At 34.6% G+C, this 26,285-nt stretch overlaps 1 protein-coding gene across 2 annotated transcripts in view; it reads right to left on the bottom strand.

The window, feature by feature from the left end:
- NEDD1 (NEDD1 gamma-tubulin ring complex targeting factor) overlaps window positions 1–26,285 on the bottom strand; it is a 52,632-nt gene that overhangs the window by 9,719 nt on the left and 16,628 nt on the right. For both annotated transcript variants that reach the window (XM_057742807.1, XM_057742808.1), the window contains exons 4-11: window positions 25,940–26,056; window positions 22,986–23,126; window positions 10,995–11,224; window positions 9,356–9,557; window positions 8,781–8,976; window positions 5,574–5,702; window positions 3,164–3,211; window positions 2,044–2,246 (exon numbers count right to left, since the gene is read on the bottom strand). In XM_057742807.1, the coding sequence (XP_057598790.1) occupies window positions 2,044–2,246; window positions 3,164–3,211; window positions 5,574–5,702; window positions 8,781–8,976; window positions 9,356–9,557; window positions 10,995–11,224; window positions 22,986–23,126; window positions 25,940–26,056 (1,266 nt within the window). The remainder of the gene's footprint in view (window positions 1–2,043; window positions 2,247–3,163; window positions 3,212–5,573; window positions 5,703–8,780; window positions 8,977–9,355; window positions 9,558–10,994; window positions 11,225–22,985; window positions 23,127–25,939; window positions 26,057–26,285) is intronic.

Here is a 26,285-nt window from a genome sequence, read left to right on the forward strand (position 1 = left end):
AAAAACAAAAATAAACAAATGGGACCTAATGAAACTTAAAAGCTTTTGCACAGCAAAGGAAACCATAAGCAAGACAAAAACACAACCCTCAGAATGGGAGAAAATATTTGCAAATGAAGCAACTGACAAAGGATTAATCTCCAAAATATATAAGCAGCTCATGCAGCTCAATATCAAAAAAGCAAACAACCCAAAAATGGGCGGAAGACCTAAACAGACATTTCTCCAAAGAAGACATACAGATGGCTGACAGACACATGAAAAGATGCTCAACATCACTAATCATTAGAGAAATGCAAATCAAAACCACCATGAGGTATCACCTCACACCAGTCAAAAAATCTAGAAACAATAGATGCTGGAGAGGGTGTGGAGAAAAGGGAACCCTCCTGCACTGTTGGAGGGAATGTAAATTGATATAGCCACTATGGAAAACAGTATGGAGGTTCCTTAAAAAACTAAAAATAGAACTATCATATGACCCAGCAATCCCACTACTGGGCATATACCTGGAGAAAACCATAATTCAAAAAGATACATGCACTCCAATGTTCATTGCAGCACTATTTACAATAGCTAGGACATGAAAGCAACCTAAATGTCCATCAACAGATAAATGGATAAAGAAGATGTGACACATATATACAATGGAATATTACTCAGCCATAAAAAGGAATGAAATTGAGCTATTCGTAGTGAGGTGGATGGACCTAGAGTCTGTCATACAGGGTGAAGTAAATCAGAAAGAGAAAAACAAATAACGTATGCTAACACATATATATGGAATCTAGAAAAATGGTAATGATGAACCTAGTGGCAGGGCAGTAACAGAGATGCAGACGTAGAGAACGGACTTGAGGACACCAGGGGGAGGGGAAATTGGGACATAGTGAGAGAGTAGCATTGACATACACGCACTACCAAATATAAAATAGATGGCTAGTGGGAAGCTACTACAGAGCACAGGGAGATCAGCCTGATGCTTTGTGAAGACCTAAAGGGGTGGGGGGGGGTGGGTGGGATAGGGAGGTTGGGAGGGAGGCTCTAGAGGGAGGGGACAAGAGGATATATGTATACATGTGGCTGATTCACTTTGTTGTACAGCAGACATTGATACAATACTGTAAAGCAATTATACTCCAATAAAGATAAAAAAATAAAAAGTAAAAAATAAATAAATAAATAAATAAATAAAATAATTAGTATACAAACTATGGTTTTATCCATATTAGCCATATAATTTGTATCTACTTTTCTCTTTTTTCCAGTAAGAAGCATCAGAAAAAGGAAGAATAAGAAGGAATCTTGAAGGAGGAAAAAATGTTGCTAGGGCCCGTGGCAAAATAAATCAACTTTACTAATCAAAAACACTTTCAATAATAACACGATAAGGAACAGCTCATTTACTAAGAATCTGCTGTTGAATATCATTTAAAATGGCAATCACAGGCCAAAAAATAAATAAATAAATCCCCAAATTCTCATGTGATAACTAATCAGTCAGAAATATTTGAAAAATAAGTCAAAAGACTTTTTTGTATTTCTTAAATGGTACCTTTCAATATTCTAAAAAAGAAACATGAAAATAAACAGACATACTGTACAACAGACTCTATTATATTACAGCAGAAGGTAATGATGATGAATTACATTCTTAGCACCATCAATTTGCTCTAAGACTTAGGAAAACTTGACCACCAACTTGGTGCTTTGTGCTGCAAAGGAAATACATTCTAAAAGAATTCAGGTATAAAATATTCTTACACGGACAGTTAAATCAAGTATCTTGTCTTAGGAAAAAAGCAGTGTACGATTATACCTGCTGTTACCTCCAATATATCCAAAGACAGAATTCAAAAGTATTTTTCAGTTTTTAACATGTGACATCAAGATTTAAGAATATTTTCTACCTAGCAAGCGCACAGCACTGTCAATAATTAGGACATATCCAGTGGCAGCTGCCTACTTTCTAGTGATGAGATGAATTATACTTGCTAGTGATAAACACACACCGTGAGTTCAATATCATTCACAGGCAGATACCTGCTTGAAGGAGTCTTTAGGTTCCTGTTTTCCCAGATACATTTTCTTAGATTCAGCTGTCAGATCATGATTTTCATTTTCTTCTTTCCCTGGAGACCCCATAAAGACATTAAGAGGACTAGAATGCAATACGGAAGTGCCTGAAGTTACTGGATTTTTTCTTGGAGGAAACACTGAGTTCAACTGTGGTAGAAAGTCAAGGCCTAAAAGAGAAGAGAAAAAAACCAGCACTTACATGGGATGTTGCCCAATCTTGGATATTTAAGAAAAGCACTTAACATAACAGACATGTTAATACAGTAGAAAGACATGGGATTTGGATTCAGAAGACAGGTTCACTTATCAGCTCTACCCCTGACGTCATGTAAATTTTTGAATAAAAAATCATAAAACTCTCTATGACTGTTAAGTGATTTATAAATGTGAATGATGATATCCATCTCCCTGAGCGGAGATACCATATGTAAAGATACAATGAAAACTGCAAAACACAATGAATGTTTTAGTAGATAAAAGTTTTGGATAAAGTTGTTAATCTGGTATATATCTGTGGTATATCTTGGCAGGCAGCCTCTAAGATAGCTCCCCATGATCCCTGCCTCCTACCAAGGATCCGTGGCCTCATGTAATCCCCTCCCTTGGAATGTGGGTTGGACCTAGGAACTTGCTTCTAACAGAGTATGTAGCGAAAGTGGTGGAATCTCGCTTCCAAGATTAAGTTACAAACAGACTGTGGCTTCCATCTTGAGTGTCCTCTCTTACTTTCTCACACCAGCTCTGAAGGAAGCCAGCTGCCATGCTGTCAGCTGCCCTGTGGAAAGGTCCACGTGGGCAGGAACTGATAACTTCGGCCAACAGCCATGTGAATGAGTTTGGAAGCAGATTCTTGCCCAGTCAAGCCCTGAGATGACGGCAGCCCTGTTGACACCCTAATTAAAGCATCATGAGACCCCTGAAGCCAAAGGTGCCCAGCTCAGCCATGCTTGGATTCTTAACCCACAATTATGAAATGATAAATGTTCTCTTAAGCTTCAAAATGTTGGGGTAATTTGTTACACAGCAACAGATAAACACAGTACCACTTTTAATTTTGATAAAAATACTTCTCAGTAGTTCTTACCATCTCCTTTGCCTACAGACTCATCACCTCCTTTGTTAACTACAGCATCTATAATAAAATTAGAAAATAGTGAAAAAGAAGCCATAGCAATTGAGGCTTCCTATTCCTTCCCCAAAGAGTTCAGAGACTAATGATTTAAAGGAAAATCTGAGTGAAGGTAAAGCTGGTACTCATATGAACTTCCCTTTTCATTCTTTTAGCTTCATGCATATCAGCAAATATGTAAAGATAATTCTATGGAATAGAGTCATTTAATAAGACAGCAAGCTATACTAGAAAAAGCGCTGGAGTAGGCTCCAAAGACCTGTAATCCAGTTCTGCCTACACCACTTAATAGCTTTGTGACCTTGGACAAGACTTTAATACAATTATGCTTCAGTTTCTGCACCTACATAATGCGGACAATGCCCTGACCATCTCACAGGACTGTTTGGAGGATCAATTGAAATAATGTAAAAATATTTTGCAAGTAATACAATGTTATTAAAAATATAAGGTTTTATTAACTTTTTAATGGTAGAATATGTTTAAGAATATTTCAATACTGTAATTTTATTCATTTACCAAATAATAACCAAAAATTGCTTAACTCCACTTAGATTAATAGAAAAATGAGCAAAGGTCATTAAAAAATTCACCATAAATTCAAATCACCAATAAGTTATCATACATGATTATCTTATTAGCAGGACTATCATCCACCTCGCCATCCATTCATCTGTCTGTCTCTCTGCATGTGTGTCTTATACCTAGTAGTTGCACAACACACACACACTTTTAGAAGTTACTTACTCATTTTTTCCTAACAAAAGCAGAAGTATTCTTATTTAAAAGATAAAGAAATTGAGGCACAAACAGAGTAAGCCTTTGGCCTAAGTAGTGTTGAATCTTTGAGATTAAAACACAAATCTCTTGATAATAAAAACCAGTACTATATCTAGTATCCATGTATTTTTCTCATTAATAATATCAAATTCTAATAAATGAAGGACATATGGCTCAAATTCTAATTACATCTTTTTAAACAACAAAAGCAATTAAAAAGGAATTCATATCCTTCATTTATTACTTTCAAAAACCATTAAAGAGGATTTCATTTATAACTCAAACACTTCCAAAAAGCCCCTTCAATTAAAAAATTACTCCAGCAGTTCTCATAAACAAAGCTCCCCAACTGGGTACTAACCTCCAAAACCTTTCTCAACTCCAGCCCAAGCCACTTATACCCTCTTTGCCTACATCTTTCCTCTCTTTTCCCCTCAACTATGCAGTGTGACCGCTCTTCGTCCTGAAGGAAAGGAATCCTTCCTCTTTTATTAGATGGAAGATAAGAATTTGACCTGACAATTTAAGTAGTCATTTTCAAGCTAGTGGTAAGGCAGAAGACACTCAATAATTCTGTACCGCTACATATATATTTATTCTTTCTGCTTATGAAATTAGTTGAAGAAAATTTTTGAAAATAGATAATTTTAAAGTAAAAAATTAAATTTTATAAGATCATGAGTGGATGTAATAATTTAAATACCCTGCTACTGCTGACATTTAGATTCACTCCTGTTTTTCACTATTATAAATAAACAGTAAACATACAAATCTCTGTGGGCTTCTCTGAATATTTTCTTAGGTAAATTTATAGAAATGGAATTAACAGCCCAAAAAGTATGAATATTAAAGTCTGCCAAATTATCCTCTAGAAATTTACCCATACTGTTGATAATACCGCTATTAGTAGTGAGACGATCCCATTAAAGAAAATAGTACGAACATCAGCACCAAAAATGCAGAGCCAAAATGTGCCTAGTTCACACAGAGCGAAGGACAATGATATATAATATTCCCACTCAACAACTGGCAGAGTTTGTTTTTTTGGCTTCTTTCTTTTTAATGGCAATATCTACTAGCAATGGGAAATGTGTGTGTGTGTGTGTGGTACTTTCATACATAGTGTAAAAGATGAGGCAATTTAACCCCCAGTCATATTTCTCCATGAAAACACTTAATACCAATTAAATACTAATAATCAAAGAAACAAATTTTTTTTTTAATGTTGGAAAGATATGTTCTGCCTATCAAAATATCCAAGATTTGGGGAAGACTTAGTTAGAAGTAGATACAAGTAAAAGACTGCCTACAAAGGCAAAACTTCAAGAAATTACTGTGGAAATTAAAATGCTAACTTGAGAGCTATCTGCTTGGTTCCCATGTGAAAATTGTTTGCATATATTTTGGAATGATAGTATTTGAAATATTAGGGCAAAAGAAAAGATACCACCTCAGGGACTGAGAAAATTAGCAACTGTCATGAATAGAGTGAGACGGAAGCTATTATCCACATCTTTCAGCCAGAATAAAAATGTCACGACTACCAGAGCAAAAGAACATGATCCTCTGATCTGAACAGACTTACCATCTCTGATGGGTGAGAACATGTCACCTAAACTACTTTTTCCAGTATCATCAAAGCTGGAGAAATCCTGATTTTTCCCACTCTCTGTTTCCTTGGCTAAAATATCTGTGTTTATGCATCGAGGCAGACCTTATAGAAATTGGATATAAAAATAAACATTTTTATTATTTCTCATAATAAATTTATCATGGGAAGCTAGGTTCTAAAAATTAATGCCTTATCTGTATCACTGGTAATACAACAACTCTGATCATGAGGAAAAGAAAGCAGCATATAACAACAGCTCAGTTAACCATCATTTTCATGGAATGAAGGGCTCCTCAAAAACAAGTAACTTATTTACTCATATAACACCACTTTTTAAATCTATTTTGATAGAACTTTTCTAAATAACTTATGTATGTTTTTCTTAAACAAAGTATACTGAACACAACTTATTTTTGTTAGTGACTGGTTCACTCTTAGCATCATCTGCCAATGATCAAAAAAAGTCTCCAAGGCATATAGTACAATGCCTAACATATAGCAGCACTCAAGCAATGTTAGTTCTTTTCCGCAACTTGCAGTGAATGGATCTCTTTTTTCCCTTTTTTATATTTTTCTTCACTAACAGTGGCAACCTAACACTGCTCTCAGCATTACTGACCTTAAATGACTTCACTAACCTTAGGATAGTTTACTGAGAGGAAGAAAACCAGAATACCAAACTCAAAAAGAATAGTACAGTAGACAGCAATAAAGACACATGCAGCAGTTTACTTTCTCTCTCAGCATACATTGCTTGACTTTAGGGCGGGGACGTTATAAGAGGGACTCTATAGGCTTAGAAACTGCTTGCTCATTTTGGGGTCAAGGATTGAGTTCTAGAGATTCAAGAACTTTGATGAAAGCTTGGCATTTGAATCAGTAGTATATTACTGTCTTACATTTTTAAAAGTGTCTTATTTGCCATCTTGGTCCCAAATGAAAACTGAAAAGCCTAGGTTAAAAACAAAGATTAGCTTTGTTCAAAATACTCAAAAATGTCCAAGCCTGGCTAATGAAAAAAAACCGTGCTCATAACCTCATAGAAAGTTAAAATATGACCAAACATTTGTACATCACCATCATTGCAGGGTGTTTATACCAAGAGTGTAAACGGTTATTAAGAAGAAATTTCCTCTCTTTTTCTCTAGGTCCTCAACAAGTTTGAATGCGTAACTCCAGCCTCTGAAACTATATGAAATAGAAGCTTGGTATTATTTGAAAATAGCCAAAGCCTTATTTTTCCCTTCTTAAATGGCTGTTTCCTAATGAAAATGAGCACTAGCAACAAGTCTGCAGAGGTTCTTTTCAATAACTAAATTAGGACACCTTTAGTAGAAGCCACGTGAACTTTTCTCAAATTTTAAATTTATTTTAGGTAATGCTTAAAGTAATAGTAACAATGATATTAGCAACATTGTAATTTACTGAGGGCCCACATGTGCTGGGCACTTTTGATACATTTTCTCCAATTTTCACAGTAACCCCAAATGGTAAATATTATCTATGGAAGAGAAAAATAAGACTCTAAAGAGTAGTTAAGAAAACTGCCTAAAGTCATCTAGGTAGGAAGGTGACATGTCTGAGACTAAAGCCTGATATGCTCAGTGTTTCAGGGGGTAAAGTGTGCAAGTGTGTGCGAGCTGAGAGAGAGAAACTGATGAAGCAAATGTGGCAGAATGTATAAAATGGTGGATTTGCTAAAGGACATCCTAGAGCTCAAGAGTTCTTTGTACTATTATTGAAACTTTTCTGTAAGTTAGCAATTATTTCAAAATAAAATTAATAAACACAAATTTCTAACTCTTTGTGGCTGCATTCATTTTTGCCAGAAACTTGGCTAATCAGCTAAGAATTATCATTAATTGGTGGCTCTGCAGACCCAAGTCTTCCATATCTGATTAATGCTGCCATTGTTACACATAAACTTCCTTATTAAAAACTAAGTGAAAGACATTGAGACTTCAGGAGTTTACAATAAATGAGAATCTTTACTTTAATATTTGACAATTATGAATAAAATTAATAATTATTTTTTAAAATAATGCCAATTTTCATAATAGAGTTAATTTAACATCCTGGCAAACATTATTTCTTCTTTTAAACAGATAGCAATAGTATTTGTTTCTAGAAGTTCTTAAACAAGGACCTTATTATTTTTCTATATAATATACAATGATCTCTATGTAAGGTTGATATAGATATTCACAGATAATTTAGAGTAAATATACTTATTTTTTTTAAAAAAACTATTCTACACTATCAAGACTAACAAATTAAAGTTTTGCTTATGCTTGGTAATAGTAAACGCATACTGAAAAAACACCAACAGATATTTGTGTTCAAGTTAAGCACTTGTCCTGAATTCAAAAAGACATAGGTATATTCATTTCTGATAAGAATACTTTGGAGATATACTGGTATATCAGGCATACTTTTAAAAATATGTTGAAAGTTGACAGTACAGCATAAGTTCTTAAAATAAAAAGGCTTTCAGGAACTTACGGAACTATGATCTTTATTGTTGGCAAAGAATCTTTTCTACAGTAAGTATGGGAAAGCTTATCACCATACTACACCTTCACAAAGTCTAAATGAACTCTTCTTTAAGAACTGTTTCATCAACATGATTATCAGAGTAGAAGAAATTATTTAAAAATTGCACCATTTTCATTTACTTTTATTTAACAAATGACTAATTTATAGCTTAATATGTGCCAGGCACTATTCAGCACTTAAATATGTTCATCACCTGACTTACTTTCCATTCTGAAATATGAAAGAAAGGAGCCATTAACAGCTTTTTTCTTTTTTAACTAAGAGATCAAACCATAATGAAAGCATCAAAGTTTCCTGTTCTGTACTGATTAATCTAAAGACACAATGAAAAGTCATCTGGTCTGTAGCGGTACTTCTGAATGGGCATTGTTCTGTTTTTAAGATAATATTTCTTACAACAGAAGTTGAGCTAAACAGAATAAGTGAAGTACCTTTCATTAATCTTTTAAAAATTTAAAACTAAAGTTAAATTTTTCACTTTTTCAATTCTCACTATCTGCTAATAATTTTACCTAAATACTCAAATGAATTTAAGTTCTAGGTTCTTGAAGAAAATGATAATGATATTCATTTGGAGAGCAGACAGCATAGGAACTCCAAATACTATATATAAGCAACATTTACCTGCTTTGTCCTGAACAGCAACTGTTCCTCTCCCCACAGCTGCTGTCGTGGGCTGTGGCAGAACCGTGGCAATGGAAGCGGTGGCTGCTTCTCTGACAATTCCAGAATTCTGGACTCCTCCACTAGCAGCACTCACATGAACAGTACGTTTGTTCACAGCTGTGGGCTTATTTGAACAGCCTTTATTTAAACCTGACTGAAATGTAATGGAATATTTAAAAGCTCAGGTTTCTATTGCTCCACACTATACATTAATATTTTATAAATTCCCTATTAGTTTAAAAAATATTTTTTTCCCTTAGAAATCTTAAGCTTGCTGGTGAATGTGAGTTTCCCTCTGAACCATAAAAGCCTTTTAACATTTTTGAAGAGAAATGTGAAAAGTGCAACAACAACAAAAAAAAGTTTTAAAACTATCAAATGGATTTGTACTAAAATTATTTATAATGCTTTGATATAAAAATGATTATGAAGCAACACTACACTGTGTTTAATTGACAACATATGATTTCTATATTCTGAACTAGATTTATTCAGTAAAATCAAAAATGCTGAAAAGAAAGAAAATATCTTACCTTAGAAAGAACAGTGGAGTACTGAAATGCTATACAGTGCACAGATGTCTTATGTGCACTGATGGTTTTAACTGGTGATTTCAACATCCTTAAATCATATTGATATATTTTCCCACGGGAAGATCCAATAGCCAAAGTGGCTCCATCAGGCATGAAATCTACTGCAGTTAGAGGAGCGTCAGCCACTAAAGTTTTCACTAGCCTTTGGAAAGCAGAGCAAAGTATATACAGATATGTGAATGTATACATACCAGCTTATACGACATATAAATAACTGTAAACCAAAACCAAAGTTACTTAGATTTTGGCAAAGTTACTTAGACTATCCATCTCAAATATTTGTTTACAGCAGAAATTTAGAATTAGACCTAGAGACATTTCTAATACAATGGCATGTAAAGGAACTGCTAAGCACGCCATTCTATTTTTCTATTCACTTTCAATAGATACATTCTATATCTTCTAGTAACAGGACCTATTTCTTTGAGTAATTATCATTTTGGCAGTGAATATGATCGAACTCCTGCATGTTATTCCACAAAGAAGGGCTCTCTAGCCTCAGGGGTAAGGAGGGTCTAAGTATCCCCTTTCCATTTACTGACTCACTTAGGCCTCTAGAAGACTATGACCTTTGATAAGGAAGCAGCTGCTACTTTGCTCTTAGTTATGCATCTCTTGACCCAAAAGCTAACAGAATTCATGAGTCTTAATCCTCCTGGAAGCTAATACAGAAATAGGGATACTGATCTGCTGAAGCTGCGCTCCTTGCTGGAGTATCTGGTATACTAGAGGAATGGTTTACTGTTAGAGTTCTCAGTAAATTAGTTCAAAAAGAAAAGAACAAGAAAGAAAAAGGGAAAAAAAAAAAGAAGGAAATAAGTAACAGTAAACTTTAAAAAGGGGCTCACAGTCGGTCCTTCCCTAGCAGTAATATTATAATATTGCCACTTCCTTTCACATGATCTTTAGATATTGTTAGATGTCTTGAATACACCTCTAGCACTCTTGCAGCTTTTTTTGTTTTTGTTTTTAAGCTAACCAAGCACACCTATAACTGTAAAAAGGACAAGAAGGCATAACAGACCTAAATACTTAAGAGAATTATGTAACCTTTAGCTCTGTATCAGTGGTTCTCAACTGAGTGTAATTTTGCTACTTTTGCTAATTTGGGAGGTACGACTGACATCTAGTAAGTAGGGGCCAGGGACACTGCTGAATATCCTACAATGCTCAGGACAGCGCCCCGCAACCAAGAATCATCCAGCCCAAAATGTTAACAGCTTAGAATAGCTTTAGATAATGAATTACTTTTAAAGCAAATTAATCACATTGCTTTAAAAATATACAAATTTAGTTGTATTCTGAAAAAGAATAACATGCATGCAGGCTAAAAGAAAGATGTGAAATCATTAACATGCTACCCCTCAACATTCATCATCCAGAAGTACTCTAAAGAACACCCGCAACTCATCTAGATTTTTCTGCATAGAAAGAAAAAGAAAATTCTATCTTATTAGAAAACAAATACACAAACTTTAGATCTTCTAATATTAATCAGAGGTCTATACAAATCACAAATATGACTGCTAATGAAATACTTATTTGCTGCTAAATTAAGAAATGAGCATGTTATACTTACTTCTTACTTGAAGTGTCATAGAGAATGATTCTTTTATCCAAGCCTATAGTTACAAATAGCAATTCATTGACGGGAGAAAAACAGATGCCTGAAGCTGGAGCTTTATGTGTACTGTCAAAGTTATGGTATGGGCTCTGACTATTCACATCCCAGAGAGTTACTATTCCATTATCCGAAACACTGCCCAGTAGCGATTTCTTAAACAGAGAATACTTCAAGTGCCGAACAGACTACAAAAATAAAAATAAATTTTATGTAATTGTGAGCATGCATAAGAACATTTTATATAAAGTATAAATAATGGCCAACCAGCAACTACATTATTCATAAGGGATTTACAACGTCTCTGGTTTATAGCATAACAGGTTTCAATCATGACAATCATAAAATCATGTAGTGGGCTGTAAGATAACCCTAAGTCATCCTAATTCTAGTAATTGAATATTTGTCGTGATTTTATGATGTTGGCATAAAGTTACCTCAATCACCTCTTTTTCATTAGAAAAATACAATATATTGAGGTAAATTACATTAATTCCTCATGAATAGAACATTCCACCTAAATAAAAGGCCCAGTCACAGTCAAATCATGAATAAGCATAAGGGAACATTGGTAGAGAATAAGCAATAATTTTTTGTATTTGTTTTCAATATATACTTCTGATATTTAGATATATTTGTTTGAATCTGATGTGCTGGCAACTCAACACCTGAAGCACACTAAAAAATTAACTAAAATAAAAAGGGGGAATTGGCAACACTCTAGACTGGGGATGGACTATATATCCACTCTTTCGGAAGCTTTGGCCTGAGGGCAATGCTAGTCTTTCTCTAAAACACTCATCTCTGGAGGCAGTTGGAGACATTCTTTCTAGTTTCTGCTGGACAAGAATATACAATGATACAGTCTGAGTAAACAGGTCTTAGAATAAAACTGGATGAGTTTTATTTACTTTTACTAAAACGTTGCTTTCAAACTTGACTGATATTATCATTTTTTGTGCTGAGAATTAAGTATTTTACATTTAAGCTATTTACCCCAAACAGAAATAGCAATATAAGTATAGAAATGAATATTAAGTGGAATCCACAAGAGTGGGAAACTAGCTATAAGACACCTTCAAACAGTTTAGGTATAGTCCCGAGTCAATCATGTTCTAGTAGGCAGGTATTAACTACACGTATAGGACCCAGATAAAACTGCCGCAGAACAAAAGTCAAATCTGAGGGCTTTTTGTTTGTTCTATCTCATCTATCACACTCAAAAAAGATTTAAAACCACTAGCTTTTATATATTAAAAACTCATATTCTACTTCTAAGGTGTTTCAAAATAGTAAGTATTAGCCCTCAACAACAACAAAATATTTAGGAATCACATAACACAAATTCTAAGGAAACAAGAGTATTTGTAACTGGACACCTAAAGTAAGATAATTACTATAGCCAACCACTAAATTTGACTCATTTTCATATGGCTAAAGTACAAACAAAATGTTGGTTTATATTTTCCATTTTTGTTGAGGAAAAACAAATCCATTTGAATAGACAAATCTTTCCTCTGGTCTACACTCAAAAAAAAAAAAAAAAAAAGAAAGAAACTACATGGACCTTGACTATACAAAAGATATAGAGATCCTTAGTGAATTATAACTTTTGCAGAGTTATATCAACCTATCAAAACATAAGCAAAATATTAACTTTTAAAAGATTTCTGCAGCACTTTAAGAGTTCATATAGTTATAGTCCTTCACACAATCTTCATATAATTATATATATATATAATCTTCATATCATCTAAATTTGGATAAAATGCACAAGCAGAACTTTAAAAAAAAAAAACACCACCATAAAATCATAGACCTTGTAGATTCTCAAAGTTCATAAAGTTCAGCCTCTTAGGCCCAGGAGTAATTTGCTAAAACATCCTTAAAATACGGGCCATCCAGAATCTGCTTGAATACAGCAGAGAACAAGGAGCTTACTGCTTTATATGCAGTGTTTCTACCTTGTCCACAACTTCACTTTCCACAGTTACAGGTATCCGCGGTCAACCACGGTCCAAAAATATTAAATGGAAAATTCCAACAATTCAAAAATATTAAATTGTGCACTATTCTAAGTAGGGTGATGAAATCTCACTCCAGCCCACACAGGATGTGAATCATCCCTTTGTCCAAGGTATCCTGCCCATTAGTCACTTAGTAGGCATCTCAGTTGTCAAATCAACTGTCGAGGTATTGCAGGGCTTGTGTTCAAGTAACCCTTATTTTACTTAATAATGGCCCCAAAGTACAACAGCGGTGACAGTGGCAATTCAGATATGCCAAAGAGAAGCTAGGTGCAGTGCTTCCATTAAGTGAAAAGGTGAAAGTTCTCAACCGTAATAAGGAAAGAAAAAAAAAAACTATGGTAAAAATGAATCTTCTATCCATGAAATTATGAGGAAGGAAAAAGAAATTAGTGCTAGTTTTGCTGCATACCTCAAACTGCAAGTTACAGCCATAGTGTGTGACAAATGCTTAGTTAGGATGGAAATGGCATTAAATTTGTACAAGATATTTTGAGAGAAAGAGAGAGATCACATTCACTTAACTTTTATTACAGTATATTGTTATAACTCTTCTATTTTATTACTGTTGTTCTTAATCTCTTACTGTGTCTAATTTATAAATTAAATTTTACTATAGGTATCCATGTATACGAAGAAACATTTTAAGGATTAAACAGCATTTCTGCAAAGAGCCAGGTACATAGCAGGTGTTGCCACTTTTCTCACAGGTTCATGACTCACATATTCATCATTTATGTACCATACATTTGAGCATCTTTTACATATCAGTTTTTAAAAGACCCTTAAGTACCCACACTGGTTTCTTTCAATAACTCCTCTCTATCTCTTCGATAACAGACCTTCATTTCTGAAGTTTCTACATCTATTAAATCATCATCTCTTTAGAATATAATTAAGAGAATATCTAATGACCCTGGATAAATTAAATATTAATCTAAATTATATTTAAAATAAGTATCAACTCATTTTAGTACCAACAGAATTTATTATGTTCCCACCTTGTTCCATAGTCAAGCTATTTCTAAGAAAAATAACAGCCAGCCCATAGGTCATAATTTGGTGACCCTTGCTATAAATATTTGGAAATGTTTTTTTTTTTTTAAATCACAAAAAGGAAAAGAAAAGCCATCCATAATCCTACCACCTAGAGAAAAACTGGTTAATATTTTGGAGGACATCCTTTAAGTATTTTTCTGTGTGTATTTATGTTTATGTTTAAGTAGAGTAGCAACAGAAAAGGACCATATTTTATTATTATAAAGTTAGCTGTGTTATTAATATTTTCTACTACATGATTTTAATAGCTGGATAATATATGACTATATATCAATTTGTCTAAATAATCTAATGTTGGACACTAGGGTTATTTCCAATTTCCAAGTATCCGCACTATTATTTTTTAAAATTGCTACTTTATAAAAGAATTTGTATTTCATTGTTTTTCATGCTTTAAAGGCTCTCAGTTGAAAAATGCTAAGTGACCACTGGTCTTCCTTCTTTTGTGAATTGCCCATTAATCTACTTTGCTTATTTTCTATTGTACTATTAAGATTTTTAAAATACTAATTTGCAATTGATCTTATTTTAAGGACATTAATGTTCTCATAGATATATTTTCCCCATTTTCCTTTCAATTTTGTTGATTTTTATCATCTTGCTTTTTGTCAGATTTTAAACTTTTATGTACTTAAATATATCAGACTTGTCCCATGACTTATGACTTTGTTCCTACACTTAAAGAAGCCTCCCCTTCAGAGATAATGTACCTTCACGTTCTTATAGCTTTTTAGTCTCTGACATATATATATCTATAGATATATATGTATATATACAAACATACATACATATACACACTCATAAATATACGGCATCTCTTCAACTCCATTCCTCCCTCTTCTTCATTCCCAGTGTCTTATTTCAGGCACCAATCATCTGTCACCTGAGCCACTGCCCATTTCCACTCTCAATGGCTTGCTATCCAGCCGTCACACTATTGCAGCAATAACCTCTTCAAAACTGGAAATCTGAACACAATTCTGTCTTGCTTAAAGTCCTTGTAACTAGAGGACTCTGAGAAGATAGACATTATGACGGTGGCAGAGTTTTTAATCTCCCTGAATGCCCCCATTTGTGTGCGTGTGTGTGCACGAGCAGGCCTGAGACTGCTTATCTTTAGAAAGTCTTGCTTTCAAGACTGGCCCTTGGCTGGAGTCTTGGAACTTGGGTTTTTGGAGGGTTCCCCCCACCCTAACTGCAGAATGTGGCTCACTGTGCCTAAACTATTTGTGCAAAACACTCAGTTTATGGCTGCACCAGGGCTGAACACCTGCTTTCCTTACTAGAGTCTGGAAGTTCAGTGCATGCTAGGTAGAGGGTGCCTCGGTAACCAGCCTCCAATAATGTCCCTGGCCAATTAGTCTTTACCAAGCTTCCCTGGGAGACAATGTTCCATACCTGTTGTCACAATATGATGTTGAGGAAATTAAGTACATCCTCTCCACTGAGAGAAGACTCTTGGAAGCTTATGCCTGGTTTCCTTGGGACTTCACCCAATGCACCTTTTCCCTTTGCTGATTTTGCTCTGTATCTTTTCACTGTAATAAATCATAGCCATGTGAATGACTATATGTTGAGCCCTGTGAGTCTTTCTAGTAATCATCAAACCTGGTCTTGGGGAATCCCAGCACAGGCAGTGAGTAGAAGTATTGTGAGTGAGTGTGTGTGTTTTACAGATAGCAAACCAAATAGCAAAACTAAAACCCCATGAACAACATTTACAACAAAACTAGGCCATCAGATATCCCCATGAGCCCCAAAATACTCACTAGTAGGTCAAACATTTAACAGCCACAGTCTTTCATAGTATTAGTATCTGTGCAAGAGGAAGCAGAAGGAAATTACAGGGACTGAGACAGATCTGAGAACAGGAAAAGCCCCAAATAGCCAAAAGGTATTCACAGGAAAGTATGGTGGCCAATTAGACAACATCAGCTAAACCAGGAATGTCCACTGCATTAGTGGTTCTATGTAAGAGGTTTGCGGAAAGATCTGAAAGGCTAGAGCAGTTTAGCTCCAATGAACTCCCAAAACTGTCCAGCCAAGGCATCACCTTCCCAGGTCAGGACACCATACTGAGGAGACACTACTAGGTGTGGAAACAAACTTGAATGGGTTGGAGTCAATATAGTTGAAGAAAAGTGAGAATTCACATATAAGTACAGGAGTCGAACAAAGCCAAGCAACCTCAGAAAAGTTAGAAAAGATATCCTCTAAACTCCAGCTCTGTTTAGGAGTTTAGGGAATACTGACTTCACAGATAAATCCCATAGAAAGTGATTATGAGAACAAAGAAAACAAGAAGAAAGACATTCTCAGCAGATGACCAGAAAGACAATAAAATGATACAAACATTAAAAAAACCACAGAAATCAGACTCAGAAAACTCAGAAATGAGATGTCAGAACCTGGAAAAGAATTAGAAATTTTAATCCTTTTAAAAATGATGGCTACAATATGTAGCCCTCATTAAATGTAAAAGGAATACAGAATGAATAAATACAACAAATAACACCTTAAAGATAGGTCAAATGGAAAGAACTTTTAAAAATCAAAAATAAGGAAAAAATTCAAAATGATTTGAGAGAAAGTAGTAAATCACTGAAGATAAGATCCAACAAAGAAAAAACAAAAATAAAGAAAATATCAAATACTAAAAACTATAATTCAAGAAAACATCCTGAAAGAAGAAAAGATTTGAAACTACATATTAAGCACATCACGTACCTATGAATAGCAATACAAAATGACCAACACCAAGACACAGTCTAGTAAAATTATTGGATTTTAAAGGAAAAAAAAAATCCTTTGGACACACAGGGAAAAAGCACAAGTGATTTATAAGGGAAAAAATACTTAAATTATCATCAGACATTTGAGACCAAACATGCTAGAGTAACACACTTTTAACTCCTCAAGGAAAGAAAATGTGAGCCTGCCACTGAGTTATGTTGAAAGAGAATTTGTAATCTCAAAGAAAAAGTCAAAAGCAGAAAACAGGGACTTTCCTGGTGGTGCTGTGGTTAAGAATATGCCTGCCAATTCAAGGGACACAGGTTCGATCCCCGGTCTGGGAAGATCCCACACACTGTGGAGCAACTAAGCCTGTGCACCATAACTACTGAGCCTGCACTCTAGGGCCTGTGCGCCACAACTTCTGAGCCCATGTATTGCAACTACTGAAGCTCGCGTGCCTAGAGCCTGTCTGCAACAAGAGAAGCCACTGCAATGAGAAGCCTGCACACCACAAGGAAAAGTAGCCCCTGCTTACCTCAACTAGAGAAAGCCCAGCACAACAACGAAGACCCAACACAGCCAAAAAATTAAAAATTAAAAAAAAAAAGCAGAAAACATATACTTATGGGAACAATATTAACATGTTACTCACTGTGATTATAAAAACTTGGAAAATACCTAAAATACAGCAGTGTTTAAATAAACTGTGGCATTTGAACAATGGAATATTGTGTAGCCATTAAAAATTATAGTTGTGAAGACTAGCAATATGAGAATACCTAGAATAGAACACTAATAAGAAAAAGCAGAAGACAAGACTGGACCAACAGAATGATTATAACTTTATGGAAGGAAGACAGAGCTATACAGATAAACTGCAATAAAACATTCTTCAAAGCACTTCCTATTAAAGAAAATTTAGAAGAGAAAAACAAAAGGAAAAAAATTATGTTTTGAGAAGCAACATATATAGAAGTTTATTTTATGCCAACGTGTCGATCATAAAACTGCTCAAAAACATAATATAAAGGTTAGAAAAGTATACAAATACTAAGGAACTATACTGAGAGAATCGAGGACATATTATACCATAGTATACAACTGTATACCAACATGTCCACATAACATAAAGGAAACCACTATTCTAGATAGTCAGTCAAACTTTTTGAGTGCCAAAGTTCAGATATAAACAAAACCAGATAACCAAATTGGAATTAAACTCATTCTTGATAAAATACTTATTTTAAAAATGTAATTAATCATTATTTACCAGATCTCCATACTCAAAATGCTTATTAATACCTACAAAATCTATACCTAAAATGTCAAAAAGTTCACTGAAGAAAATGGACTTATTTAACATATACTGGAAAAGTGTTACATTTAAAATCTCACAGATATTACATTTAAAGATCACTTTTAAAACCTAAGGAATCAATAAAATGATTCACTTCTTAACTGCTTTCAAAAAGGCTGCAGTCTGAGAAAGGCAACACAGGTTAACCTATTTGTGAGCCTAAGCTGCTGAATTTGCCAAATAGCAACTCGCAATTATAATCTAAGGACTCTGTCAGCCCTGGCAGCTCTGCAGAAGCAGAAAGGCTCTTTTTCCCCTGCAGACAGACACTGCAATCCATAAAAAACTAATAGCTTCAATTCAGCTCAGACACTTCAAAGTAAGATTCTAAATATATTCGGGCAATCTCATTTCCAATATGAAATTCAGTATAATGCAGATTCAGTGAGACTCCCTGGTTTTGTCACTTTTGCTAAGAAATAAATTTGATGATTTTTAAAGATTTCAAATTCTTGATTGCTCATAGAAACAAAAATAGAAAAATTTAATTTAATCATTAGATGTGCCCTACCTGCTATTTTTCCCAAAAACTCAAACCCTATAGTAAAACTGATCAGCACAGAAATGGGCTGGGTGACAGTGTATTGGAATTGAATTATGTCAATTTTCAGACAGACTTGAAATTTTTACGAACATTGTTTAAATTTTAAAAATGAATATTGAATATACTTGAAATCTTAAATGAATTTTGAGGAATTTTAATAAAAAAAAAACTCCACAGATTTCAATTATGCTGCCTGTAAAATGGAAACATAAATATGCAAAACCATAACTCTTTCTTCACTAAGAAAACTGAAACTGCATACTTACATACACACGGGCCAACTGGTATTTCCTAGCCCACGCACTCTGCTTTAATGGCGTAGAGAAAAAAATGAAATAATATAGTACACGAAAAATAGATAAGCATTTACTCCAGGAAAAGGGAAAAAGACCAACACACTCCAGTTCGACTTCTTCACCTTTAATGCTCTCCTTACTTTAAGTTGCTCTAAAACTCAAAATGATTACTGAGGTCAAGTTACAACTGGTTAATTAGCAGGGGTTTGGAGGGAATGCTTTAAACCTAAAGATCTTCAAACCAGTTTGTGGAAGTAAATCACAAAAGCCATTTTAATAAATTAATATGATTATTCATTTAAAGCTCACACTAAATTCCCTGATCTTCTACCACACGTTAGGAACTATGCTAGCATCTCAACTAGCCCTGGGGGGTGGGGGGGAAATCCCTGTTGAAAGTATATTTTCATTCTCACTTGACAGTTAAGGAAAAATAGGCTTGAGAGTTAAGTCACTTGTCCAGGCTCACACAGCTAGCTCTCCAAATAAATGTGGGATTTATAGCATAAAGCTATACCAAAAAAGCTTATAGAGATGCCAACTGCCCGAGCAGGAGGCAGCAGGAACATGAAAATCTAGGTTCTGGTTCATCTAACCTTGCACAAGAGATAAGCTCTGAGCATTACTGTCTTCCTAAACTAGAAGATAAATTCAGTTTTGCCACGCAAAATAATCAATGAAAATCCTTTGAAAATCAACAATACAGCAACCTGTCACCTAGAATTTTAAAATATATTTCTTTCATGTGAAAAAGAGATAAGAATAAATTTTGGACTCCTGCACAAAGTGACAAGAGAATACTGCAAAGTTTCCAGAAGATTTGTATCCTCAAATCCTTATACGTTCAGCTGCTCCTGAGCTAGAAAGAGATCCAAAAGGAAACAACGCTACCACTCTTCAACAGTCGACCCTCAAATCGTCAATTAAGAATCCTGTGATCTCAAAGTCCTGGAGTCTGTTTTCTCATTTGTAAAATGAGAATAACCTATACCTCACAAGTGGGTAGCAAAGAATAAATGAGAAAATGTCATATAAAGCAATGATCACTGTACTTGAAACACAATAAATGGTGGTAAGAATTTAAGAACTCTACGAAGGTGATAACCGCTGCCTGCAATGCTCTCCAAACCCTCTCACCACCTACACTCACCCCAGTGGCAACCAGATGGTCTTTCCAATAAATAACGCTGGCATAATTATATACCTGTATGGAAAGATGAACCCCATATCTCATACCATATACAAAAATTAATTTGAAATGGAGCATAATAGACATAAATTTAAGAACTTCTGTTCGTTTCTATTTAAAGGTATCAACAGAGTGGAAAGGCAAGCCGTAGGCTAAAAGAAGATATATGCAACATGTATATCCAAAGGATAACTCCAACTGGAATACAAAATAAACTATAAATCAATCTGAAAAACACAAATAACCCCAAACAAACAGGAGGAACAGATTTGAACAGTCACTTCACAAAAGAAAGTACATAAAAACGTGCCCAACTCATTTAATATACAGAAATGCAAATTAAAACCACAATAAGATACAACTACACAACCATCAAAGTGGCTAAAGTTAATAAAATAGACAATACTTGGTATGAGCAAAAACGTGGAGCAACTGGATGTCACATACACTGCTGGTAGAAGTATACAATGGCCAAGCACTTTAAAAACGTTTTGGCAATTTTTAATAAAGTAAAACTTGATGCCTACCCTAAGACCCAGCAGTTTCACTTCTGAGTATTTCCTCAAGAGAAATGAAAACATATATCCACAAAAAGACTTATATAAGAATATTCATAGTAGCTTTCTCACAATAGCTACAAACTAGAAACATCTCATATGTCCTTCAACAGCAGAATGGATAAGTAAATTGTGGCACATCCATACAATGGAACACCACACAGTAGTGAAACAGTATGAACTACTATTCCATGTGACAAAGTGTACATAATGAAGACTAAAAGAAACCAGACACATACAATTCCCTTAAGAAATATGAGTGGTGACTGGAAAGGGTTAAGAGGGAGTCCTCTAGTATGCCAGAAATGTTCTGTATCTTGATTTTGGTAGTATGTATTTACACAGGTATATATATGTATAAAAATTCATCAAGTTATATATTTAAGACATATGTACTTTATTATATGTAAGTTATCTCAATTTTTAAAACTTTAATATTTTACACACAATAAGGCCAAGAGCAATAACCAAACCTAATGTTTTCAGGACTAGTCCTTCCTCTCGTTTTAATACTAAAACTCCCTAGCAAAATACAATAAAAACTGAAATCTAAGAATATGCATGGTAGTACCTGACCTAATATTTATCAATATGTTACTGAGAAGTCAACCCAGAATTTATAAATCTAAATTAATCATGCTTCTAATATACCAAAGAAGAGGAGGAGGAGGAGGAAGATGAGGGGAAGAGAAAGAGAAGAAGAGGAAGAAGAGGAAGAAGAAAGAGAACAAAGAAGGAGAAGATTATTTCTTTGAAAAACAAGGTATCTGAACACTAGATAACATTTTTTTCCAATAGTCCCAACGTTTAAGGGCTTAGGTTTTATGTCCTCATTATCATAATACAAACAACCAAAAAAATGCAAAAACAAAATATTATTTCCTATTTTTATGACAATATTAATACATCCTCTGTGGCAATCACTTATCCTCATCCACAGAATGCAGAAAGTGAGATTAGCTCTAAAGCAGTGGTCCCCAACCTTTTTGGCACCAGGGACCAGTTTCAAGGAAGACAATTTTTTCACAGCGGGGGTGGGGGGGGAGATGGTTCAGGCGGTAATACGAGCGATGGGGAGCAGTAGATGAAGCTTCGCTCGCTTGCTGGCTGCTCACCTCCTGCTGTGCGGCCTGGTTCCTAACAGTCTGTGGACCGGCAGTGGTCTGCAGCCCGGAGGTTGGGGACCCCTGCTCTAAAGGATTTTTTCAGCTCAAGGATCCTACGATTCTGACATTCGACTAATCAAAAAATTCTGACTAGTTCCCTAAATATCTTCCAAAATAAAAGCCAAGCCTTCAGTCTGGCATTCAAAGTCCCACATCAACTCTGTTCCTGCTTACCTTTCTAATCTTTGTCTCACATTAGCCCTATATAAAACCCACGCGCTTCCCTTTCTCCTTGTTTTTGTCCACGATTTCCTCCATATAAAATATCCCTCTCCCAAAGTTCTTTATTAGCCTGTTAAAATCTCTGTTATCTTTAAATGTTCATCCATTTACATATTCATTGACGATCTTTTCCATGCAAGGCACAAAGTTAGACGCTGGCTGAGGACAAAGAAACAAGCCACACTTGGAACTATAATGTGGACATGTAAAGAGCTAACCTTAATATTGGGTTGGTCAAAAAGTTTGTTTGTTTTTTTTCCATAAGATGGCTCTCACACGCCATGTGGCCAAAAAAACCAAAATACTCCTATATTAACCTGAAATACATGAATATGCTTCGATACTTTATCACATACTTGAAACAAACAAAAATGAAAACTTAATTTATCCTGTGCCTAAATACAATTATTCCATGTCCACCAGAGTATTTATGAACAGAAGTATCTGTCTTGTAGCTGACACAGTTTAAGCTATGCAACACTTCTGTAATTGTAATGTCATAAATTAATATCCATGTTTTGGGCTTACTCTATTAACAATTATCTGTATTTTTTATACATAGTTAAGTTCTAGAAGCATATGACTATTCAATGGCATAACTGAACTCATAAGCACCATCATCTAGTATGAATTAGCTTGTAAATAGTACCATTAAAAAATAGCTACCTGTAAGTTTTTTAAGCGAGCTAAATGCAAATTTAAAATACTTACTTTTAAAAACTTAAATTCATTGTCTTATGTAAGATAATTAAAAATCTATCTTATCAACTTTATTTTGAATAAACCCATACTGTACCTGGTTACTACCATGGCCAAAAGGAGTACTAGATAAATTAGTGGTTACACTGTGCAAAATAATTTCACCACTGAGAGATCCAGAAGCAATGTAGCAGTCATTCCAGTTATATGTTACACAAGTTACTTCATCCTTATGATCCTGAATGAAAGAAATGAAAGTAAATACAGTGCCACACAACTTTCAAACAGCACATGTTCATTTTTTTTGTAAATTTCACATTTTGTAAATATTATGTATCTGTCAATCTAATGTTTACTTTAACATTTTCCTCAAATAATCTAAAAAGAAATTACTCAAATGAGTAGTAAACTATCTGATCAACACCATGTCTTTACAGGGAACAAAGATTTATTTTCCTCACCATAATAACAATCAGGCACTCTGAAACAAGAGACATAAAGGAGAGGTGATTCTCTAAATGGCATTACGTCTACCTGGAAGAATTCACTTCCACTGACAAGTAACATTTATTGCAAGTTGACTATTATGAGAGTCCCTGCCCTTGAGACTATTACTGTTCAATTGAGAAGACAGGGCATTTAAGTGAACGTGCAAATGGCAGAATGAATGCTGAATGAGTGGCAGAGGCAAAGTGGCAGAGGAAGGAGAAAGAGGCAACACTGTGAACTGAGCTGACAGGAAGCTTTATGGAAGACACAAAGCTTGAGTTCAACCTTAAAGAAAGTAGTAAGAGGTAAGTTAGGGGAAGGAGAAAGAAACCTGACACTACAAAATGGAAGAGAGCAAAACACAAAAGCCCCACAGCCAGAGTGAGCAAAGCACGTCTGAGATTTGAGGGCTGCTGCTTCCATCTGCTGAGTACCAACTAAGGCTGAGAGTTTTATATGTTATTAAACTTTAGAACAATCATGGGAGGCAAGGCCATTCTCCCCATTTTACAGATGAGTTAACTACGGTTAAGAAACTGTGCAAGCTCACAGAACTGCCAGTGGTAGAGTCAGGATTCAATCCAGGTCACACCCCAGAGCTTATTTTCCTCTCACTATACTAGACTGTCTCCCAACTCCAAAGAGGAATCCACTTTGAGGAAATAAAACTGCTTAGTTTTAAACAGAGTTCACGAGGACTATGTTTTCTAAAATTAAATTAGAGATATCTAGTCTAGGAGCATAGTGATCAGCATAGTTTTTAACAGTTTGATGTCATATCTTAATAAGATAAACAAACCAGCCTTTGTATCCAATAACTAGATAAATGTAATATCAAGAATAGTAGCTATAACATTCCACTTATTTTACAACTTTTTCAAATGGTCCTTGAAGCATGCCGGGAGATGCCTTTACATTGTATTTCTTTTTTAAATCAAATAAATGCTATCCTGAGGAAAAAAATGTCTGAGGAGAAAGGAAAAAGAAGTGGACGTGTAGTGAATCATTCCTACTTGAGAAATTATAACATGGGGTCCGATACAATTTTTATGACTTTGTAAAGAGGCAGGTATGTCTTCTTGATTTCAACTGTGGAAAACAGGTCATTCAGCTGAGGATGGAAAAATGAGCAGAATTTTGCCATGCAGTAAGGAGGGATGGGAATAAGTGATGCTCCTAAGTGTGACACGGTGTGACAAAACAGACTTCTAACCCCTTCTCAGTTCTTTAAGACATTCTCTATTTATACCAGGTATATCCCCCTGAATAGCCTGAATTCAATTATTTCCTACTTAAAAGATTAAACAATGCGTAATATCCGCGTGTGCCTCTCATCTTTGCTCTTGCTAGTTGCTTGACATTGAACAAGTTCTTCAACATCTCTGAGTCTGACTTTCTCCACCTGTACTTAGGAATGATGCTACCTGCTTTGCAGAGTTGCTGAGATAGAATAAATATGTTAAGCACAGTGGCTGGCATATCAAAGAACTCAATAAAAGTGAAGCATTCTCATTATTAGCAACGTTTCAATTTTCCTGAAGACTCTTCAAAGTTTAGTTAACACTTAAAATAATGAACTTCCAAAAGTAATATTTTAAACAGCAATCATAAGATTATATTTCAACTTAGCTAAGAGAAAATCATTCTTCTATATACTATTTCTTTAGTAAGAATTAACTCAATGACATTAAGATATATAATAAAATGATAATGATCTCTGGTATTTGCTTCAAAATACTCTCAAGTTCTGAGGATGAGCAGATGAGCACATGGATAAAACAATACCAGCCATGAGCTGATCATCACTGAAGTTAGATGATGACTACGTGGATAAGTTAAAGGAAGCTCTTTCTCTGTGTATATAGGTATGTATGTGTATATATAAAAACATGTTTAAAATTTTGCATATTAAAACTTCTTAAAAAGACATATAAAAATTAAAAATAATTTTAAAGATAAACTTCCAAATATTAAAAGGACAGAAGTCAAAAAACAGAGGCTTTTATGATGATTATTTTCATTTTCTGAAACTGCAAAAAGCTAACTATTAAAGAAACACTAATTGTAAATAGTAAATCATTTTAGAAACATTTCATTACCAAGATGAAAATACATACACACAAAAATAACACAAACAGTAGCAGAGAATTAAGAAGCCATATTCCCAACTCTGATTACTAGACTGCATACTACTGTCATCCCAAAACCACTCTCACTTTTTCAAAGTGCCTTAAAAAGATCTCTAATGACAACAGGACATATATTTTTTTTAATGAAGTGGTTCATTCAAACAAGAGCAGAAAAAAGTAAAAAATAAGGAAAAAGTTTTAACCCCAGCAATATAGCAATATAGTGACATAAATGGAGGGAAAAATAAACCAAAGAAATTAAGTTTTTGGCTACACAGCATCTTTATTTTCCCTAACAAATCTCACTTCAACTCTGAAGCAGCTTATTTTTATCATAAGAGTTCAAAATTAAGAGTTTGGTAACTACTCCTAATAAACACATTGTGGGATACCCATTTCTGGAAGGATTAAAAAAAAAAAAAAAGTTACTTACCTTAAGAGATCGATGAACTCTTTTTGATTTTAAATCCCAAATATTAACAGTGTTATTTAGGCCTCCGCTTACCAAATACATAGATGTTGAATTTAAACTGACACATGTCTGCTTTTGCTATTAAAGAAAAAAAAGTCACATTAATTTAATAGAGCCCAGAGCTGACTTTCAAGTTTTATCTAACACTTAGTAAGCACATGAAAAATATTTGTTGAGTTAAATGCTATAAACATGCCAATTCTTGTACTAAAGATTCACCTCTCATCATCTTTCACATGGATTCAATAGTAAACACAGTGTTCATAATGGCTTTAAGGAAATCAACCAGATTCAGGTTCAATTCCAC

Source organism: Hippopotamus amphibius, chromosome 7 (genome assembly GCF_030028045.1).
Source record: "Hippopotamus amphibius kiboko isolate mHipAmp2 chromosome 7, mHipAmp2.hap2, whole genome shotgun sequence".
NCBI classification, from domain to species: Eukaryota; Metazoa; Chordata; class Mammalia; order Artiodactyla; family Hippopotamidae; genus Hippopotamus; species Hippopotamus amphibius.